General features: G+C 39.5%; 1 protein-coding gene across 1 annotated transcript; it reads left to right on the top strand.

Annotated features, from left to right (window-relative positions):
- The first annotated feature begins 382 nt into the window (after positions 1 to 382).
- On the top strand, positions 383 to 20,603 carry LOC101743737 (uncharacterized). The gene is made up of 13 exons (XM_038018180.2): positions 383 to 882; positions 9,367 to 9,563; positions 10,371 to 10,461; positions 11,705 to 11,815; positions 12,446 to 12,549; positions 13,905 to 14,098; positions 14,505 to 14,625; positions 14,999 to 15,134; positions 15,953 to 16,214; positions 17,303 to 17,614; positions 18,203 to 18,334; positions 19,535 to 19,716; positions 20,219 to 20,603. Exons 1-13 carry the CDS (start codon positions 751 to 753, stop codon positions 20,429 to 20,431), a joined length of 2,187 nt encoding a protein of 728 aa, XP_037874108.1. The 5' UTR covers positions 383 to 750; the 3' UTR covers positions 20,432 to 20,603.
- The last annotated feature ends 1,120 nt before the right edge of the window (positions 20,604 to 21,723 follow it).

Below are 21,723 nucleotides of genomic sequence, written 5' to 3'. Positions count from 1 at the left end.
GACCGACGTAACTTGGCGAGTCTGAATATAGCCGCAGGTGAACTTTCCGAACCGTACCGAGAATTACCGAATTTATACGATGTCAAGAAAAGGGATGTCCAATATGCGTGTTTGAGGATGTTGTTTAATAATATTTTTTTTTCAAATTGATAAAAATGAAAAAAAAAAAGAAAAGAATATTAACATTTACGGTTTTTCAATGAAAATGATGAAAACATTGTAACTTTAGGTACCAGGAAAACCATTCCGAGAGACTATAGGACTATAGGACAGACTCACAAAAAACTCGAAAACAAATCTCTGATTCTAAACGTTCCATTAGTAGTGGCTCCCAACAAATTTCTCGTATAACGCAACTAAATTAAAACGTTCACAACTTATTGTTTATACCAGCTTTTAATGGTCGCGTATAGTAATGTCCTTTTTGAGCGCAGTGTGTGTTTTGTTATCGCTTACGTTGGACGTGTCAACGTAAAAGTGAAAATAAACAAAGATTTAAATAGCGAACTCAAAACTTGACAGTGAACGTGTGAAAAGTTTTAATTTTAAAATAAACTTGCGTAAATCGTTGCGTTTTTCGATTACAAAAATATACGTGATTTAAATGGAAAATTTTGAATTAGTTCCGTTGTGTTTTCTTTATAATTTAATTGAGTAAAACTTAAAGGGCTGCGATAAAAATGTTAAGCGCCTACCGCGTCAGAATACGGTGCGTGACTTTGAATTCGAGATGACAGCTGTCAAGTCACAATGACATCTTGGACGAAGGAGTTGGACGAGGCGGCAGTGCTGGCCACCAGAACCGGCCATTGGCATGTGGTCTTATTCTACCTTCTATGTGGCCTGGCCGCAATACCTACCTCATTCCTGGTTTTTTCACAAGTAAGTTTCGTTTTGAATATGTGGATATGTATTGGGCAAGTCTGGTAAACGCATTTCCCTTTGCCTTTTTAGTATTTTTTTGTATGTTGTTTTTTTTTGTTTTTTTTATGTATAACTTGCTCGCGAGAGCTCCTGTCCAGTTGTATTTAAATAGATTTCCGATCGAAAATATAGGGGTGAAATCGAAAATTGCAACAGCCTACGTTTTTGAGTTAAAATTTCGTAACCCGTAATGTAAATCAAAAACATAAATCGCAGTACATTGCGTGCATTAGAAAAACTTAGAAATTTATTTCTACCACTTCGTTTTTTTATAGTTTTGTATTGATAAACGTAGCTGCCATCTTCAATATTGGGAACGTAAACTTGCTCTTAAAATTGTACTCAACAGTTCCGCGTTAAAAGGTAAGATGATCTCAATGGATGTTGTTATTCAAAAGTAATCAATCATGGGACAGCGTATGTCAAGTAAGCTCGGTTCCGAGAAACTCAAAACTTTTTTAATTCAATTTGATATAAAGATGTAGAGACGAGATTGTAGGGCGAATTCTAATGGATTTTAAATAATAATTTTTATAAAATCACTCGTAACATCGTAATCTTAATAGATGACTGATATTGACGTTCATTTTTATTTTAAAATAAATCTATTGTGCCAGTTTGGACAGATGAAAAAATACGGATCTTCTCACGCACTATCCAAAATTCCTTCCAACATTTTTTGTTCGGGAGTTTTCAATATGTTTTCGGGGCGCTAATTTTTTCCAATTTACGAAATATACTATAGAGATTCAGCTACGATGGCTCTATCTGAACATCGGATGGATACACTCTACCCTTCTCGAAATACTGTTCCTATATCACTACAATATGTGGCTTACCCATATTTCCCCAATCCATTTATGAGTACCGGTGGTAGATTGTATTCTGGATCAATGATTAATAGATTCATCCTGCATGTTTCTGTCGTCAATCAAACCCACAATGCGTTTCAGTTTGAAGCGTAGAACCGCTCTTGCATGCAACTTTGACATTGGTAGGACATTTACTGGTGGTAGGAGCTCTTGTGAGTCCGCGCGGGTAAGTACCACCACCCCGCCTATTTTTGCCGTGAAGCAGTAATGCGTTTCGGTTTGAAGGCTGGGGCAGCCGTTGTAACTATACTTGAGACTTTAGAACTTATATCTCAAGGTGGGTGCCGCATTTACGTTGTAGATGTCTTTGGGCTTCAGTAACCATTAATACCAGGTGGGCTGTGAGCTCGTCCACCTATCTAAGCAATAAAGAAAAAAAAAATTGTGTCTATATTATCCTCAACACTTGCTGATGCTTGAATTCCTTTGCCTATTTTTGATAAGTAGCAATTCTGGAATCGTTTGCTTATTTTTGACGTTACAAACAAAAATGGCCGAGCTAATGTCATTCCTGTAACAAGTTATATTTTATCACGTTCACGCAACCGGATAGAATCTACATATATTGACATTTAAATTAAATATAAAACAAATGAACTATTGAATTTACTCTTTTCGGTGTGAGAGCACAACTTGTTTAAGCTATAGACCCAATTTCATATCAATCTCATAATCAAATTAGCAATTTAAGTTTCCTATGTTCTATCGCATTCAAACTCCTCATTATTATCATTAATTTCTTGTCATCATCGTATTACGATAAGACTATGAATGTCGCTAATTCCTATCGTCATTCCCAGCTAAATCTAATCAGACTTTGATTTAGCACAAAATTAATTATGTACGTTGGATGTAGTCGTAAACTCATTTAAGCCCCAATAGCTACATAAAACGGGCCATAATTTCGTCAAAAAAAGCTTTCACTGAAACCTGTTGCCAGAGATAATAAAAAAAGCTTACTTTTTTATTACTTTTTTACTGGTGGTAGGACCACTTGTGAGACCGCGCGGATAGGTACCACCACCCTGCCTATTTCTGCCGTGAAGCAGTTATGCGTTTCGGTTTGAAGGGTGGGGCAGTCGTTGTTTTTTTTTAATTTTTATTGCCTTTGTAGGCAGACGAGCATACGGCCCACCTGATGGTGAGTGGTTACCGTCGCCCATGGACTTCAGCAATGCCAGGGGCAGAGCCAAGCCGCTGCCTACCGCAAACTATACTTGTAACTATACTTGAAACCTTAGAACTTATGTCTCAAGGTGGGTGGCGCATTTACGTTGTAGATGTCTATGGGTTCCAGTGACCACTAAAGTGGCCACACATCTAAATTACAAAAAATTACAAATGCAGTTTGACGATCTCCTTTTCCCACCTAATCAACCTGTTTGTAACGAGAGTTCGTTACAAACACGAACACACGTTATTTTAAAAGTAACTCTACTGCGGTGGAGCAATCATCTGAAACAATCAGAGAAATAGTTTTGCTACCCAAGTAAAACATTAAGGAAAAGCATTGCGTAGGATTCTCTTATCTGCAATCATAATAATATTGCGGATGCTCTACCAAGTATTTTCATTTCCAAGTCGCGGATTGGGCTTTGTAGCCGTCGTAACTGAACGAGTCAGACTTGAGTCATGTGTCACAATGACAGACGTATTTGTCTTGTGTTATTCTCTATAGGAACCAACAATGGCTTCACGTCAAATGGGACGTGAACATAACGAGACATTAAAAAAGGAATAAATTTTATTTGACCTTGGATAGTGCCATCTTTGTCTACATCGATATGATTCGAGATGTTTGAACTGATCGATTTAATGCAGATTTAATGCATTACGGTATATTACAAACGTAATATAAGCAGGAAAATAAATCGTATACAGTATTAGGACCACTTGCCAATCGACTTCATTTTCGGTTATGACCGTCGGTACTTGAACCATTGTACCATGGTTCACTTGCGGACTAAATAATAATAATGTTTGGTTCGAAGTAAGTATCAGTTGAATGGAATATTTGAAACGTATTCAACTGATAATTATCTCTATATATAAAAATGAATTGCTGTTCGTTAGTCTCGTTCGGAAGTCCAGAGAAGGCTTAAAAGGTAGATAAATATGAAAATGCTCGGAATTAAATAAAAATAACAATTTTGTTTTTCCTTTGATGTGTCCCCCGTCGGTCTTTTATTTATCGATTGAGGCACTACGTAGTCTGCCGGGTTAGGTAGTTTTTAATAAATGTATCTTGTTTATTTGATTGGTTTTGTTAATTTTAAGTATGTTTCAGTGATACTATCTACACGCATGGACTTGTTGTTGTTGTCTGAAATACAATAAATCATTCATTCATTCATTCATAAGCACAATGATCTTTTAACACCATAATAAGATGGAAAAAACATCCGTATTGTATTGCGGACAACAACTAAATTATATCCATTCCCATTTCGGGTTCACATACACATTTCAATGGAAGGAAACAGTTATTTAGCTCTTTCGTAATATATATTTGCATGTGATCCGACGGAGCGACACAGAAAAACGAATGCGTTCCATTTAGCGAAGCAAATTGTTTCTCGTTTGTCGTTATGTCCAGTGTGCTTAGTGCGAGTTCCTTAACGTTCTCGATAGCGTAGAGCAGTGATTCTCAACCACTGCTCCGCGGCACTTTTGTGTGCCGTCAAATTTCAAAAGTGTGGCCGCCAAATTTTGCGATTATATAATAATGTTAATATTATTAAATTATATCATTTTAAAAGAAGAATATTTTAAATGTGAATATATATTTAAATCCACAAAAAAAAAATTATAGTATATTTTAGTTTATTTCGTATATTAATTTTTTTTGATAAACTATTTATGCAGTGTGTTGTAGTAAGTAAATAATTTTTATCTTTTTTTTTTGTGTGCCGCCAAATTTTGAAATCGTTAAATATGTGCCGCAACAAAAAAAAGGTTGAGAATCACTGGCGTAGAAGTTAAGCCAATTTTGTATGCAGTTTGAACAGCGCCCCTAGCGGCAAACGGTAGGCAAACGATCCCATTCCATACAAATATGAGCTAACTTTTACGCTATCGAAAACGTTAAAAAACTCGCACTAAGCACACTGGTCCGACGAAGCGACGCAATAAAACCAGTGCGTTCCCTTTAACGAAGTTAATTGTTTCTCGTTCGTCGTTATGTCCTGATTATCATATTATCATTTATGACACAGTATGTTATGATCTCTCGACAATTGAAAAACAAGTGCATCGGGGTTACGGCGCCACGGATTTACGATGTTGTTATGGCTATGTTCCGATATGCACTATGCGAACAGTGTTCTTACTGAAAAGACATTCGTTCCGTCATGGACTGAACGTATACAGTCGCAATGTCCTAAGGAAATATATGACGTCATAAGTCGTGGCCATTTTTCTACTGTGAGCACTGGTCTTTTTTTTATTGCTTAGATGGGTGGACGAGCTCACAGCCCACCTGGTGTTAAGTGGTTTCTGGAGCCCATAGACATCTACAACGTAAATGCGCCACCCACCTTGAGATATGAGTTCTAAGGTCTCAAGTTTAGTTACAATGGCTGCCCTACCCTTCAAACCGAAACGCATTACTTCTTCACGGCAGAAATAGGCAGGGTGGGTGGTACCTACCGGTGCGGGCTTACAAGAGGTCCTATCACCAGTCTTTTCGATGTAAGGTGCTTTTAGTGTTTTGATCATGTGATGATTTTTAGCGTGCAAATTAATTAGACCAGTGGTCGCCCAGTAGTCGAAGTTTGACTATAATTAATTGAATTTATATAAGCTTGAACATTATTATGGTTCTATTGTCATAGACTATTTATTAAAGACAACCAACATATTTTTTTGTTAAGGGATTTTATATCTGGTAATTAATACCTTTAGGTCATGTCTTATTCTAATTTAAATAATTTTTTATTAAAAATTATAATATGGAATGAAATTAAACGAAAATGATTAATTTGAGACAATAATCAACTGGGATAAAATATAATGAGATTTTCTCAGTTGACTTTTTGGATGATCCCGAGAAGTTACGTCCAGCGGCTTTGTTTCATTTTCCCACATTTGTGCACTTTCACAGATATCAAACAGTTAAAAAACCACCGTTATTACACATTTAAACCTGAAGAAACACTAAATAGACAAAATAAAACAAATCATACTACTTCACTCCTCGCGTTCCCGCCAAAAAGTCCCCAATATCAATCTATTCTCAATTTGACCACAGATTATAATAATATAACAATAAACAAAAGTGTATATATGCGTGGGTGTGTCAAAAACATTGTAGTGTGTGTAATAATTTTTTAATTGATTTAATGTATTTTTTTAAATATACCTAACATCATTTAATGAATATATTTTTGTTGAAGTGAAAACAATTCTAAAAAACGACAGATGACAGTATAATATCCTTCGTTCCTTTTTAAACAGTAACCAGTTTTATTAACTATAAAGCAACGGCTTCACAGTATACTATACTAGATTGACGTCATACCTTACAGTGCTCACAGTGCATATCGGAACATAGCTTATGTTTCGAGAGATTATTAATATTTCATCTTCTACGGCTTGTATGGCCTATTGGCGAGTAACAATGGAACTTCAGTCGTAACTAATGAAATTAAGGCTTCCTTTGACTTGTGACATCACAAGTGGATTCTGCATTTTTTTTGAGAATACGCTCGCTAACTTCGTGTGCGTTTGGTATGACTGCAACGCACTCTACTTGAGGTCTGTGTCTCAATCTTATTATAACGCATATTGTATAACTTCGGTAGGTAGCGACTTGGCTCTGCCCCTGGCATCACTGAAGTCCATGGGCGACGGTAACCACTCACCATCAGGTGGGCTAAGTGGTAGGCTATGTGGTATGCCCGTCTGCCTACACGGGCAATAAAAAAAAACTTGGAGCCGAAAATTCATGAGCGTTTTGAGACAGAAACTAGCATTTTCACCCGATGTTTCGTGTCACTGTATTTGTGCTTAGTGCGAGTTTTTCAACGTTGTCGATAGCGTAAATGTTAACTCAAATGCAGCTGCAACAGCGCCCCTGGCGGCAAACGTAGGCGAACGTTCCCACTCCATACGAATTAGAGTTAACTTTTACGCTATCGAGAAAGTAACTAGCAATAAACACACTGGACCATCGACTACCAGGCCTATATCATATGCAATGTTTTTTTTTTTTATTGCTTAGATGTGTGGACGAGCTCACAGCCCACCTAGTGTTAAGTGGTTACTGGAGCCCATAGACATCTACAACGTAAACGCGCCACACACCTTGAGATATAGTTCTAAGGTCTCAGTATTGTCACAACGGCTGCCCCACCCTTCAAACCGAAACGAATTACTGCTTCACGGCAGAACTAGACAGGGTGGTGGTACCTACCCGAGCGGACTTACAAGAGGTCCTACCACCAGTAATAGAAATAAGTAATAAAATTAAATAGAAAATCGATTTTGGACGAACTTAACGTAAAATTCGTTCATAGTGAACCACCTATATTTTGAATACTCCTATCAAAGATTCCTATACCAAATTGATAGTGGATCGGACATATAGTTTCGGAGATCTATCTGCTTACTGCGAGCTTTTTAATGTTCGCGATAGCGTAAGGGGCGCTGTTCCAACTGCACACAATTTTGAGTTAACTTTTACGCTATCGAGAACGTTAAAAAACTCGCACTAAGCACACTTATGATGACCGTGTGGTACTTTGATCTATACTATAATATTATAAAGAGGAAATATTTATTTGTTTGTTTGTATTGAATAGGCTCTGAAACTACTGAAGCGATTTGAAAAATTCTTTTACTGTTTGGAAGCTACACTATTCACGAGTGACATAGGCTATAATCCTTTTTGAAAAAATTTGGGATCCTTACTAAAACTCCAAGAATGTAACCCAAGGTGTAAAAAAAATACTTAAAATATTCTTTACATCGCGTGCCCTTGCGGAAACTGTTGATGATAGAATAAAATAATGTACTACGACTTTGTAGAACACATTTTTATTTACAAAAAGTATCACGACAGCATAAGTCTAACTATTATAGTTATGCCGAAATAAGTGTTCTTTTATTTCAAAAAATAAAACAACGTCAAATATCGTTCAATTTTTTGTTTGAGACCCGAGCGGAGCCGGAGCGGACCGCTAGTCGTATATAGGTCAAATTTACGTTTTGTATGACAAGATAACTATTTCATTTCTGTCAATGTATTGGCTTCATTCAAGCCTTATCACAGCGACCAGTTACTTGGATCCAGCGGGCTCTCGTGACCTTCAAGGGGTCGTCGGTCTATCTTGTGGGAAGCCCACGCACTCTACCCTTGGCTGTGGCTTTGTTAAAGAATACCACCTCTTCATCTCTCTTCTTGTATGACAGGTACTGATTCTTCTAATGAAATACGTGCTTAACACATGCTCACGAATGACTTCTAAGATGAAGGAATAACGTCATTTAATAAAAACTATAGTCGAAATACGACTATAATTAATTGAAATCATAACTTTGTACACTATTATTATTATTATTGCTTTGATGGGTGGACGAGCTCACAGCCCACCTGGTGTTAAGTGGTTACTGGAGCCCATAGACATCCACAACGTAAATGCGCCACCCACCTTGAGATACAAGTTTTAAGGTCTCAAGTATAGTTACAACGGCTGCCCTACCCTTCAAACGGAAACGCATTACTGCTTCACGGCAGAAATAGGCAGGGTGGTGGTACCCACCCGCGCGGACTCACAAGAGGTCCTACCACCAGTAAAATTATGATTCTATTGTCAAAGATTAAACTTCTATAATCACAGATTCCGCTAAGACTACCTACACCTTAGATAAATATTAATAAAGACAAATAATATTTAATCTATTCTCAATTTGACCACAGACTACAAGCAATAAGAAAAGTTTGACAATAAACAAATAGTATGCATGCGTGTGTGTGTCAAATACATGGTAGTGTGTGTAATGTTTTTTTTGTGATTTAATATATTATTAAAGCGTAATTTAAAAAAAAATCTAATTCTGCACTTCTTCTCTTATTCTCTTCTTCTTCTATATTCTTCTTCTATATTCTCTATAAGTATGGCAAATTTCATATTCCTCCGTCCGCGCAATATTCGTAAAAAGGGGTACAAAGTTTTGCTTCACGTATTAATATATACATGTAAACCTAATTCTAATTTTGGTAATTAACTTAATAATTAATTAATTTTTTAACGTTAATAATTTAATAATATTTAGTATGAATTATATTAAATAATAATTTTGTCATTTATATTACTAAAAAATTAATGCTAATAACACTTTTTTTACGAGTGTACATGCGCGAAAGTTCACCTGCGGCTATATTCAGACTCGCTAAGTTACGTCGGTCGTATTGTAATGAGCGATTTAGTGGGCAACTTCATTCTGTTAATTTTGTGTCACGGTGCGCGCGCATCGTAAAATTTCACTCTCATCAATTTTTCATAACGCGCCTAAAGAAGTATAACTTCAAAAATAAAACTGAAGTTTAATATTCTTTTAATCATTCCAGGTGTTCACAAACGCTACTCCCGAGCACTGGTGTGCGCCACCTCCAGAACTCGAGGCTCTGAGCCTTCCACGAGACCTGGTGCGCTCTCTGACGATACCAAAAGTACCAGGAGAACATAGCTCGTATGAAACTTGCCGTGAATACGCCGTTGACCCACACGCGTTGTTCGAAGAATTGAAAGAGTTTGTTGTAGAAAGGTAGAATATTTTTGTGTCTAAAATTTTATACAGGCAATGTACTGCTTCTGTATTCTTCAAAATTCCCGTCTTTTAGAAAATTCCACAGAAGGAAACTGACGCGTGAAGTCTTTTGGGAAACGTATATGAAAAATAGAAGAGAAAAAATGATTATAAGACAAAAAAAGCAACACAATACGCACATATGTATATATATAATCACCGCTATTTATTATCAATATAATTTTTGATTTACATAGAATTAATTCGTTTTAAATTCAATAATAAATAAATAAATATTTACTAACAATCACGCCACGTTAACTGGTCCCGTGATAAGTTCGTAAAGAACTTGTGTTACAGGTACCAGATAACGGAAATAAATGTAAGATTTTTATTATACACATACACATATTTAATATACATCCATAAACCTGGAAAAGACATTTTATATTTATCATACAAATATCTTCCCTTGGCGGGATTCGAACCCGCGACCCCCTTTTGCAGTGACCATGTCACTTGCCACTACATCAGACGGCCGTTATGTCAATAATCTTAACAAATCAAAATTATTTAACATATGTCAATTCATACAGTAGAACAAATCTTCCAATGCGCTTGAAGGAGGGACAGTTCCCAAGGTATTGGCTGCGTTACCTCGTTGGACATCCAGACTCACTCTCTGTGCAAAGTACCAGCCAGCCTTAGTATCACGAGGGACTTCCTTTAAATGTTTGGAGATTTTTGAAAAAAAAAAAATTGTTCAAAATTTCATTTCCATATGCTACAAGTTTATCTTACTATACATTTACTTGACGTTTTCAGTTCGAAGGCTATCAGAGAAGGAGGCGCGTTACATGTCGTGAACACACGTCAATTGTTTTTGTCCAATGACGAAAACGAAAGGAAATTGCAGGTAAATTATTGCTTAATGACTTTCAATTTTTAAGTTCATGTTATCTTATATATAAACCCTTATCATTAAGGCCGTTGGTGAATGTGTGTTAAGTATATCATTGCTTGAAGAAATCTGTATCGGAATTTGGAATGTAATCACTGTCTACACGTCGGACACACACGTCTCAAGACACACGGTACACGTCTCAAGATCTAAGGTAGTTTCGGTAACCACTTAACAGCAGGTGGGGATTCGTTCGTCTACCCATCATCTAAACATTTAAAAAGACACTTTGTACGTAAATGACAAAGGGAAGATCTTCCACCGAGCGGGTGATAATATTGCTCGGTAGACCGACGGTCCAAATGTTGTTTTTTTTTCCTACCTATTCTGATAGCCTTGAGAGGATATTTCAGATTCTCCTTGACGTGTAGGTGAGCTCACGGGGCTCAAACCGGAAGTGTTGCTAACACTTTCCTTAGCAAGAGCAGTCCTTCGCAGAATCTACCACCGGATCGGAAACGCGACCCACTGAGAAGATCCGGCGAGAGACTCAGTGGGCTAACCGAATGTTGTTCGGAACTTGTATTTAAGCAAGCTTATCTTGAAAATGTCGTAAGCGAGATTCAGACATCTGTCAAACGTCTTGTGTTGTATGATGGCTACCCGCCACAACACCAATACTAATTCAATCATTAAATATTGTATCAAGGCAATATTATTAATATTAATAAATAAATATTACCCTAAATGAATATATTACTTACTCTAAGTCAGCAAATGTGATTAAAAAGTAAAAAAAAAACTCCGTTGAAATTCATTATTTTAAAGTAAGTACACTGCATTCTTGAACATTTATTTTTATTTATTTTTTATTGGTTAGAATGGGTGGACGAGCTCACAGCCCACCTGGTGTTAAGTGGTTACTGGAGCCCATAGACATCTACAACGTAAATGCGCCACCCACCTTGAGATATAAGTTCTAAGATCTCAGTATAGTTGCAACGGCTGCCCCACCCTTCAAACCGAAACGCATTACTGTTTCACGGCAGAAATAGGCGGGATGGTGGTACCTACCCGTGCGGACTCACAAGAGGTCGTCTACCCATCTAAGCAATAAAAATAAATAAAAAATAATAATATTAAAATGATAATAATAAAACGAAATTTAGTCGTAAAATTGGTTTCGATTAAAAACGATAGTCTGTTCATGGGTCTTACTAAAGTGGAATTAGAGAAATTTGGTTCATTTTAATTGTAGATCTCCAAAGTGGAAGGAGCTATTCTATCGATCAGAGATAACTCCACGTCACCGTGTTCTCGCGGCTGGACTTACAGCACAGAGCATTACAAAAGGACGCTTGTTACTGACGTGAGTTTTATCTGAGAAAATAATTTTAATGGTTTAATTCGATAAGGCTATGCGTCATGATAATCGCCTTACCGTTGCCGCCGCTGACTACTCCCCGAATCCTAATCTGTTAGAGAATGCCAATGGCGTTAAGTCCGCCTTTATACTTTCTAGTATAAGAAGTTATAAATAAATAAATAAATAAATTCTAAGGTCTCAAGTATAGTTACAACGGCTGCCACACCCTTAAAACCGAAACGCATTACTGCTTCACGGCAGAAATAGGCAGGGTGGCAGTACCCACCCGGTTTGTTTTATTGCTTATGTGGGGATACTAAATCCCGACCTGTCTGATGTAAGTGGTTACCGGAGCTCATAGATATCAACATGGTAATAGCCACCAACTCACCTTGAGGCATTAGTTCTAACTCTTTGTTTTTAAAGTACAACGGCTGCTCCACCCTTCAAACCGAAACCCATTACTGCTACACGGCAGAAATGGGCAGAATCGTGGTACCTACCCGTGCAAGCTCATACGACGTCTAGCGTCCCAGTATTCCTTTTCCAGACTGGAGCTCCTTTTAAGTATCGTGAATCTTGAGATTACGTTTCAAACATTTTTGTAAAGTATATAAAAACCGTTACTTCCAGTTTTCCTTGGTCTGTGACAAGGAATGGCTGCCACGGACCAGCAATACCCTGTTCTGGGTTGGCTCCATCTTCGGGAATTTGTTCTTCGGGTGGATGTCGGACAGGTATATGGTGATTAAAAAAAAGGATGATTTTTACACGCTTTATATTAGCTTCAATTGTATGTATGTTTGTAACTGACTCCTTTAGACGCTATTTTGACCCACTTTAAACGGCCAGATTTCATTCAAACCTTGTACATTTATCGAGGACCGATGACAATACACTAATTTATAGACTATACGAATAACAAGAAACGAATGAAGGAGACGGTGTTAACTAAAGAAAGGCGAATAAATAACAGTTTAAAAAAACTAAAAAAAAAACGCTTTTATAGAAAATCCCACTAAAAATAGAAAATAAATCTTAATAAATTTGAATTAAAAATAGTGTAAGAAAAAATAATTTTATTGTAAAAAAAGCGTGGGGTGCTTTTCAGGATAATATTAAAATAACCCTTCTACTCATATCTGTTCATAAAATATTTATAACTACTGATACCATGCACCCCACGCTTTTTTTTAGTTTTTTTTTAATTATTATTTATTTTACATTTTTTAGTTGAATTTCATTTTTTTCAATATTTTTTTATATTGAATTGTCATTTTTCCTTAATAAGTTATACCAAATTTCGAGTTAATCAGACGTTTTGAAGGGGGTCAAAATCATGGTCAAAAATTCCATTACATACTAACATACATATTTTATGTCTGAAGCTAATAAAACCGTGTTAAAAAAGATGATTTTTCGCCTGTCTTTAATTACATCGTCTCTTTCATTCGTTTCTTTTTACTCGTATCGGATCGCCAAAGGTATCAGCATTATATGGACATGGCTATCGACACTGAGGTATACCCATATCAATATCTATTTAGAATTAGATTCTCTTTAAAACGCTAAAAGTAAGAGAGTTTTTACCATCGTTTTTACCATCGCACCGCCCGCCACCGGAGTAGGGTTCATCCATACTACCTGGAGCTACTGCGGTCACAGTACGTTTCCAGAGATCTTTTTTGCCACGTACCATCCGGCTATGGAATAAGCTCCACTCCACGGTGTTTCCCGAGCGCTATGACATGTCCTTCTTCAAACGAGGCTTGTGGAGAGTATTAAGTGGTAGGCAGCGGCTTGGCTCTGCCCCTGGCATTGCTGAAATCCATGGGCGACGGTAACCACTCACCATCAGGTGGGCCGTATGCTCGTCTGCCTACAAGGGCAATAAAAATAAAAAGAGTCTATGAAGACTCAGTTCATATCCCTAGAGGGGCTATTCACTATAATGTCTGGTCTCTAGTCACCCCTTCACACCTAGCGTCCGAGAATCAACGGGGCAACCTAACAAAACCTTAGCCACGACCTCAAAATGGCCTTGATGAGCTCAATCAAAGACGTTTTGTTCAAACAATAATTTTTTTCTCAGATACGGTCGACGTCCAACGATTCTACTGATGATCTTCCTGGAAGTTCCCCTGGCGATATCCGCGTCCTTTGCCACCACCTACTGGACGTATATCGTGCTGAGAGTGGCCGGAGGACTATTCTTCCCGGCTCTCTACCAGCTACCGTTCATACTGGCCTTGGAGCTTATGCCTCCTGGAAGAAGAAACATTGCCGGTATATTGTTATCTATGATTATCTGATAATAGGTCATTTTAATCCATTTATGCTAATAGGATAAATACGGGCTTTCACGCGCTTATGGCCTAGTGGCTCCAAAGGAAGGTCTCGATGTTCTCGGCTTCAAATTTTTTTTTATTGCCCTTGTAGACAGACGAGCTTACGGCCCACCTGATGGTGAGTGGTCACCGTCGCCCATGGACTTCAGCAATGCCAGGGGCAGAGCCAAGCCGCTGCCTACCTGCCTTCCTGCTATTGGGGCTGTTTCACAAAATACCAGCTAAAGGATCGTGGGGTCGATTCAATTACCGTTCAGAGCTGAAGTTCGTTTGGTATCAACAAACGAAAATATTTTTTATTTTCTATTTACTACCACCACAAATTATTACATTATATTTTCAAGGAATTGTCGTCGGGATGCTGTTCGCCACCGGCATGTGTCTACTCTCTCTGCTGGCCTACGCCGTAAGGGACTGGTACCATCTATCGCTGGTCACTAGTCTGCCTTTCCTGCTGCTGTACGGGTGAGTGTCAGCCACAATATCGGATAGAAGGAATCATCGCAAAATAGGGGTACCGGATAAAGATATGAAAAAAGTGTCATACCGCAGTCTGCGTGAGGGCTGAAACTGGGCCCCCGGTGGAGGTTATGGGGCGACCGGAGGGGATCCAGGTCTTGCGGCGCGCTACCAGGACTCCAGCGAGTCTAGTTGTCATATAACACGCGAGCATCGAGGTGGCGGCGTATCGCGTTCTGGTCCAGTGGGGTATTCGGGGACACTAGCAAGTTTAGGAGCCAGTCTTAAGCTGGGAAATAACATTAATGTCGCAATATCTACGGCATTTGGTAACCACTTAACGTGAGCTCGTTTTATCGTAATGCTATGCGCGTTTCAGATATTACTGGCTGATACCAGAGTCTCCGAGATGGTTGGTCGGCAGAGGCCGTATCGCTGAAGCTGAAAAGGTGCTACGGGACCTCGCTAAGAAAAACGGAATACGGTTACGGAAAGGGTTCCTCCTGGAGCTACACGTGAGTAGCGTGGCTAAATAAATCTCGAGTACAGAAGAGAAGGAAAATCAGATTGGCTGTTGCGAGACCACACGCGGGAGGCACTGTTGTTACTCCCTTAACACGTAGACTTAAAGATTATATTTCACTGGTCAATTCAAATTGGTTGCCAACCAGTATAGAACTATCCGATGGACGGATGGCCTCACGACCCAGCTGGTGTTAAGTAGTTATTGATGCCCATGGACATCAACCACGTAAATGCCGTCACCTATTTTGAGACAAGTTGTAAAATCTCTGTTACACAGTACAACGGCTGCCCCACCCTTCAAACCGAAACGCATTACTTCACTGCCGAAATATGCAGGGTGGTGGCACCTACCCGTGCGTACTCACAAGAGGTCCTACCACCAGTAATTACGTAAATTATAATTTAGCGGGTTTGATTTTTATTACACAATGTCATTCCTTGATTGTGAAACATTTGTCGAGTACGAATTTCATTTAAAAACCCGGTACGTGCCTGCGTTCTGACGCCTTATCTTCTCCGAACGTCTGACCTTTTAGGCCACTACGACTTCTAAAAAATACATACACACTCCTGAGATACTTACAGAACCTTCTTCAATTTTCGCGAGACCTAGATATATAATTAAAACAACTATATCTCACAATGTTAGCCCGATGTGGGAATCGAACCCACGACCCTTGGCGCAACAGTCACAGGCGCTAATTACTGCACCACCGAGCCAATCAAAGTACTTTTAATCATTTCATGGATTGTCTGACAAAATGCTCCTTGAAGTTGCGTTAAGCATAATGAGACTTAAATTCCACAGAAGAAAACAAAAGAAGAAGAAGATGCAGCAGAAATGACCTGCGTGTCCAACGGGCACTACGGCAGAATTACGAAAGATGACCTGGACAGAAGGATCAGCAACATGCTGACCTTCCGTCCGGATCTTACCAGGATCGCAGAAACCGTAGGAAGTAAAAATGACGATTTAGAACGAACTTTCGCGCTGGAACTCACCGAAAGAGAAATCAAATCTAAAACAAAAGAATACGAAAGAGACGACAATAGAGAGTTCAATGATGAAGGTAATTTATTTCGTACATTAGTCGATGCATCGTTGGCTATCTATATATATAGAAAATATATAAAAAGGAATTGCTGTTCGTTAGTCTTTTTGTTTGGATGGGCGAGCTCACAGCCCACCTGGTGTTAAATGGTTACTGGAGCCCATAGACATCTACAACGTAAATGCGCCACCCACCTCGAGATATAAGTTCTAAGATCTCAGTATAGTTACAACGGCTACCCCACCCCTCGAACCGAAACGCATTACTGCTTCACGGCGGAAATAGGCGGGGTGGTGGTACCTACCCGCGCGGACTCCCAAGAGGTCCTACCACCAGTGATTACGCAAATTATAATTTTGCGGGTTTGATTTTTATTACACGATGTTATTCCTTCACCGTGGAAGTCAATCGTGAACATTTGTTGAGTACGTATTTCATTAGAAAAATTGGTACCCGCCTGCGGGATTCGAACACCGGTGCATCGCTACATACGAATGCACCGGACGTCTTATTCTTTAGGCCACAACGACTTCAAGTCTCGCTAAAACTTGAGAACGGGTGGATCGATTTGGCTAATTTTGGTCTTGAATTATTTGTGGAAGTCCAGATAAGGTTTAAAAGGTAGATAAATGAATGAAAATGCTCGGAATTAAATAAAAATAACAATTTTGTTTTTCCTTCTTTGATGTGTCCCCCGTCGGACGGATTCCTTTTGTTTGTTTTAAGTTTATTTTATACAAAAGTTTAGGTCCTTTATTTATCGATTGAGGCACTACAAAGTCTGCCGAGTCAGCTAGGTTTTACTGGTTTTTTTACTGGATCTCTTGTGAGTCCGCACGGGTAGGTACCACCGCCCTGCCTATTTCTGCCGTGAAGCAGTAATGCGTTTCGGTTTGAAGGGTGGGGCAGCCGTTGTAACTATACTAAGACCTTATAACTTATATCTCAAGGTGGGTGGCGCATTTACTTTGTAGATGTCTATGGGCTCCAGTAACCACTTAACACCAGGTGGGCTGTGAGCTCGTCCACCCATCTAAGAAAAAAAAAGTCACTAATAAATATCGATAAATGCCTATCCAATTTAAATTAATTAATTTGTCGAGCAGATTCGCAGCAGAAGTGGACTCAAACGGATTTCAAGTCACCTGGAGATACACTAAGAAGGAAATCCTTACAGCTTGTTAGTAAGATATTCATCCAAGAAGATGAAGTAGACGTGATGGAAAACAAGAGAATGGATGATCAGAACTCCGAGGGTGACTGTAAGGCCTCCCCGCTGGATGTGTTCAGATACCCCAATCTCAGGAGGAAGTTCTTGATTTTGACTTTTGACTGGGTCTCTCTGGGCGTGGTCTACAACAGTCTCAGCTACAATACTCCCAACTTGGGCGTCGATGATTACTTGGCGTTCTTTATTGGTGAGGCTTTTGCTAAGTTGCATGCGAACTAAAAATCCACTTGAGTCTCTGAAGAGAGCACGCTGGCAGCCCGTGGAAATCACGACATCTAACTGACATCTTTGGGACATGAGGTGCCCCACGTCGATAACCCACGTCGGCTCTCCTTCCCTTTAAATTGAAACGCTCATCTGCTTCGCTACAAAAATAAACAGGACGGTGGTACCTACCCGTGTGGACCTACAATACCTTACCACCTACTGCTGTCTCCTTCTAAGCAACAAGTTTTCACACTTACTATTATTGAACCGGTTCTTATTGTGACGTCTGCATTTAACGAGCTCCTGGTGTCCCGGCGTGCCGCGGTCACGGGTAGACTCATAACAAAAATATCGCGGCAAAAACCCGTTAAACAATAGTGTGTCAAATTCAAATTCAAACTCAAAATCATTTATTTCAACTTAGATGTCAGTATAACACACTTGTTGAATGTCAAAATATAAATAACACTACCACACTTACTGAACTTTTGCTGTCCACATTCAATTTCTGTTTTAAAAAATACATTGAAAGCGCCGCTAATCGTACAGTTTTGATCCTGACCCTCAGGCGGCGCGGTGGAGCTCCCGTCCTACGTCCTGGCGTGGCGATGCATGGAGAGGCTCGGCAGGCGCTGGGTGCTCTGCGCCTTCATGTGCGTCGGTGGCCTGGCCTGTCTCAGCTGCGTGCTCGTGCCGGAGTGTGAGTCGACTTTCAATATCTCCCACTAACGACCACCGGTAACAATATGCGCTAATGTACAAGCTCCTTCTCATCTCGACTCATGTGGTCGAAGTTTTGAATGTTCACCAAACTGGAATGAACGTGTGGTTTGTTATTTACTCTGCGTATTGGAGGGAAACTTTCACAGAGAAATAGGCAGGGGGTGGTACCTACCGGCGCGGACTCACAAGAGATCCTTCCGCCAGTAATTACGAAAATTATAATTTTGCGGGTTCGATTTTTATTATACGATTTTATTCCTTCACCGTGGAAGTCAATCGTGAACGTTTGTTAAGTACGTATTTCATTATTGAAATTGGTACCCGGCTGCGGGATTCGAACACCGTTGCATCGTTAGATACGAATGCACCGGACGTCTTATCCTTAACAGTCATAAATAGCTCCAGTAAGACACAGTGCCTCGGATTGAACGGTACATTTCATGTCTATGGGCTCCGGACGAACTTAGATAGGCCTCGAACTCGTCTTGAGCAATGAGATTTAATAAATTTTAGTAAATAAAGCAGGGGGTCAATCGCATTGAAGTAAGGCAGGTCGCGGCGCGCTGCTATAAAGCGCCGCTTATTTAGATATTCCTAAAAGGGATAGGACCTACCAAAATGTAATCTCAGCACCATCATCACGTCGTCACGTCACGTCACGTCACGTCCGAAGTCGTCGTGGCCCAAAGGATAAAGACGTCCAGTGCATTCGTGTTGAGCGATGCACCGGTGTTCGAATCCCGCAGGCGGGTACCAATTTATCTAATGAAATACGTACTCAACAAATGTTCACGATTGACTTCCACTGTGAAAGAATAACATCGTGTAATAAAAATCGAACTCGCAAAATTGTGATTTCCCTAATTACTGGCGGTAGGCTATTGTGAGTCCTCACCCTGCCTATTTCTGCCGTGAAGCAGTAATGCGTTTCGGTTTGAAGGGCGGGGCAGCCGTTGTAACTATACTTGAGACCTTAGAACTGATATCTCAAGGTGGGTGGCGCATTTACGTTGTAGATGTCTATGGGCTCCAGTAACCACTTAACACCAGGTAGGCTGTGAGCTCGTCCACCCATCTAAGTAATAAAAAAAACAAAAAAGGTAACAGTCACGTCCTCAGCACTGCGGGAGCGCCTGACGAGGAATACTTCCGAACCAAACGAACCAATCTCTTTCAGCGTGGCCCTGGATAACGGTGTCTCTAGCGATGCTCGGCAGGCTGTGTGCCGCGTCATCCTTCGCAGTCTTCTACGTGATGATCGGAGAATTGCTGCCCACTGTACTGAGAGCCCAGGCGATGGGCACGGCCTCCTTCATATCGGGTCTCGGCTTGCTGGCCTGCCCGTATATCGTTCACTTGGTGAGTTCAACTTTGTTATTCGCCTTGTACTAATTTTTTTTATTGCTAAGGAGCCCATAGACATCTACAGCGTAAATGCGCCACCCACCTTGAGATATAAGTTCTAAGGTCTCAAGTATAGTTACAACGGCTGCCCCACCCTTCAAGCCGAAACGCATTACTGCTTCACGGCAGAAACAGGCAGGATGGTGGTACCTACCCGCGCGGAATCACAACAGGTCCTACCCCCAGTAACTACGCAAATTATAATTTTGCGGGTTTGATTTTTATTACGCGATGTCAGTCCTTCACCGTGGAAATCAATTGTGAACTTTTGTTGAGTACGTATTTCATTAGATAAATTGGTACCCAACAGCCTGGGGTTCGAGCACCGGTGCGTCGCTCAACACGATTGCACCAGAGGTCTTATCCTTTAGGCCACGACGACTTCAGTTTTCGTTATAAATTTATTAAGAACCTCTTTGTGATAATGTAGTCCTGGTACTTAGTTTCCTATTTGTAGGCGATCTACGCGCGAGCTTTGCCGCTGATCATCATGGGTATACTGAGCGTCGTGGGCGGGATCACGTCGCTGTTCCTGCCCGAGACCCTGAACCAGCCTTTGCCTCAAACGCTGGGAGACGGAGAAAGATTCGGAAGAGATTTCAAAATATTAAGTTGTGTCGAAAGACCGAAGAAATTACGACGCGTCGCTTCTGACGTCCTGGTACTCTGATCGCATTTGAAGGGTAAATTGTAATTGAAAGATTGGTATCTTCAAATGTCTCAAATGTCTCAAATTAATGTTCATGATAGAATAACATAAGCGTAGGATGATAAGCTTATAAATAAATATGTAAATATAGATGTTAGTCATTAAAGAAAAAAACAATAAATATTAACAAATATAGATTTTGTTTCATTGTCTACATCCTCTTGAAGTCTTAATGTCGTGTAATAAATACTAGAGGTCCCGTAGTAGTCGAAATTCGACTATAATTAATTGGAATTGTAAGTTTGTACACTATTATCATTGTATTTTATACTTCTATAATCACAAATTTCGCAAAAACTACACTATAAAAAATATTAACAAAGAAATATTAAATAATGAATCTTAATTTGACAACAGACGTCAAGAACAAAATTTTGACAATAAATAGCATGCATGCCTGTGTGCGTAAAATACATGGTATGTAGTGTGTGTAATATTTTCTTTATTGATTTAATGTATATTTATGCATTATTTGAAAAAAATATTAGCATTGTGCACTTCTTCTCTATATTCTCTATAAGTGTGGAAAATTTTATACTCCTCCGTCCGCGCAATTTTCGTAAAAAGGGATACAAAGTTTTTGCTTCACGTATTAATATATAGATTACTCTCGCAGAAAATGTAATCCCGCTGAGTTTCTCGCCGGATCTTCTCAGCGAGCCGCGATTCCGATCCGGTAGTAGATTCATTCGCGAAACAATTGCTCTTGAGTTGTTAGGTCTCCTTCGGAGGCGCTCGGGCAGTTGTTAGCAAATCCCACCCCTCTTGGCTGAGCCTTTGCTCGCCCACCTGTCCTGGTGAAACTGGAAAGGCCTTCGGGCCACCAGTAAAGTTTCAATCATAAAAAAAAAAAAAAAAAAAAAAAAATTGTAATTTGAGTTCCAGTTTAAAACGTGAAGAGGGTATTTAGACTAGAAAATTGAGTCCTAGACCTCAAGGTATATGGTGGGTGGCGGCATTCACGTTGTGGTGAGATGTATGATCAGCACTTAACACCAAACGGATCGTGATGCCTGTACACCATCAAATTAACCTCTATTCTTCCTCAACCTGTCTACCCAATGCTGAGTGTAGGTCCCTTCATATGCACTCCATTATTATCGATCTCTTGCCTTCAGTCAGTCAGTTAGCATTCAGTCATCCTCACTGTTATTGAAATGAAATTATAATACAGAGTCGTGCCACAAAAAACATTTATTTATATATTAATACGTGAAGCAAAAACTTTGTATCCCTTTTTACGAAAATTGCAC

Source organism: Bombyx mori, chromosome 20 (genome assembly GCF_030269925.1).
Source record: "Bombyx mori chromosome 20, ASM3026992v2".
In the NCBI taxonomy this organism is placed as follows: domain Eukaryota; kingdom Metazoa; phylum Arthropoda; class Insecta; order Lepidoptera; family Bombycidae; genus Bombyx; species Bombyx mori.
This window is presented reverse-complemented; position numbering and strand designations above follow the sequence as displayed.

Excerpts from the sequence above, each read along its gene's own strand:
- LOC101743737 (XM_038018180.2), top strand. The coding sequence starts at position 751 with ATGACATCTTGGACGAAGGAGTTGGACGAGGCGGCAGTGCTGGCCACC. Across the intron at positions 14,099-14,504 it reads TGGAAGAAGAAACATTGCCG|GAATTGTCGTCGGGATGCTG; the intron begins GTATATTGTTAT and ends TATATTTTCAAG. Across the intron at positions 16,215-17,302 it reads TAGAGAGTTCAATGATGAAG|ATTCGCAGCAGAAGTGGACT; the intron begins GTAATTTATTTC and ends TTTGTCGAGCAG.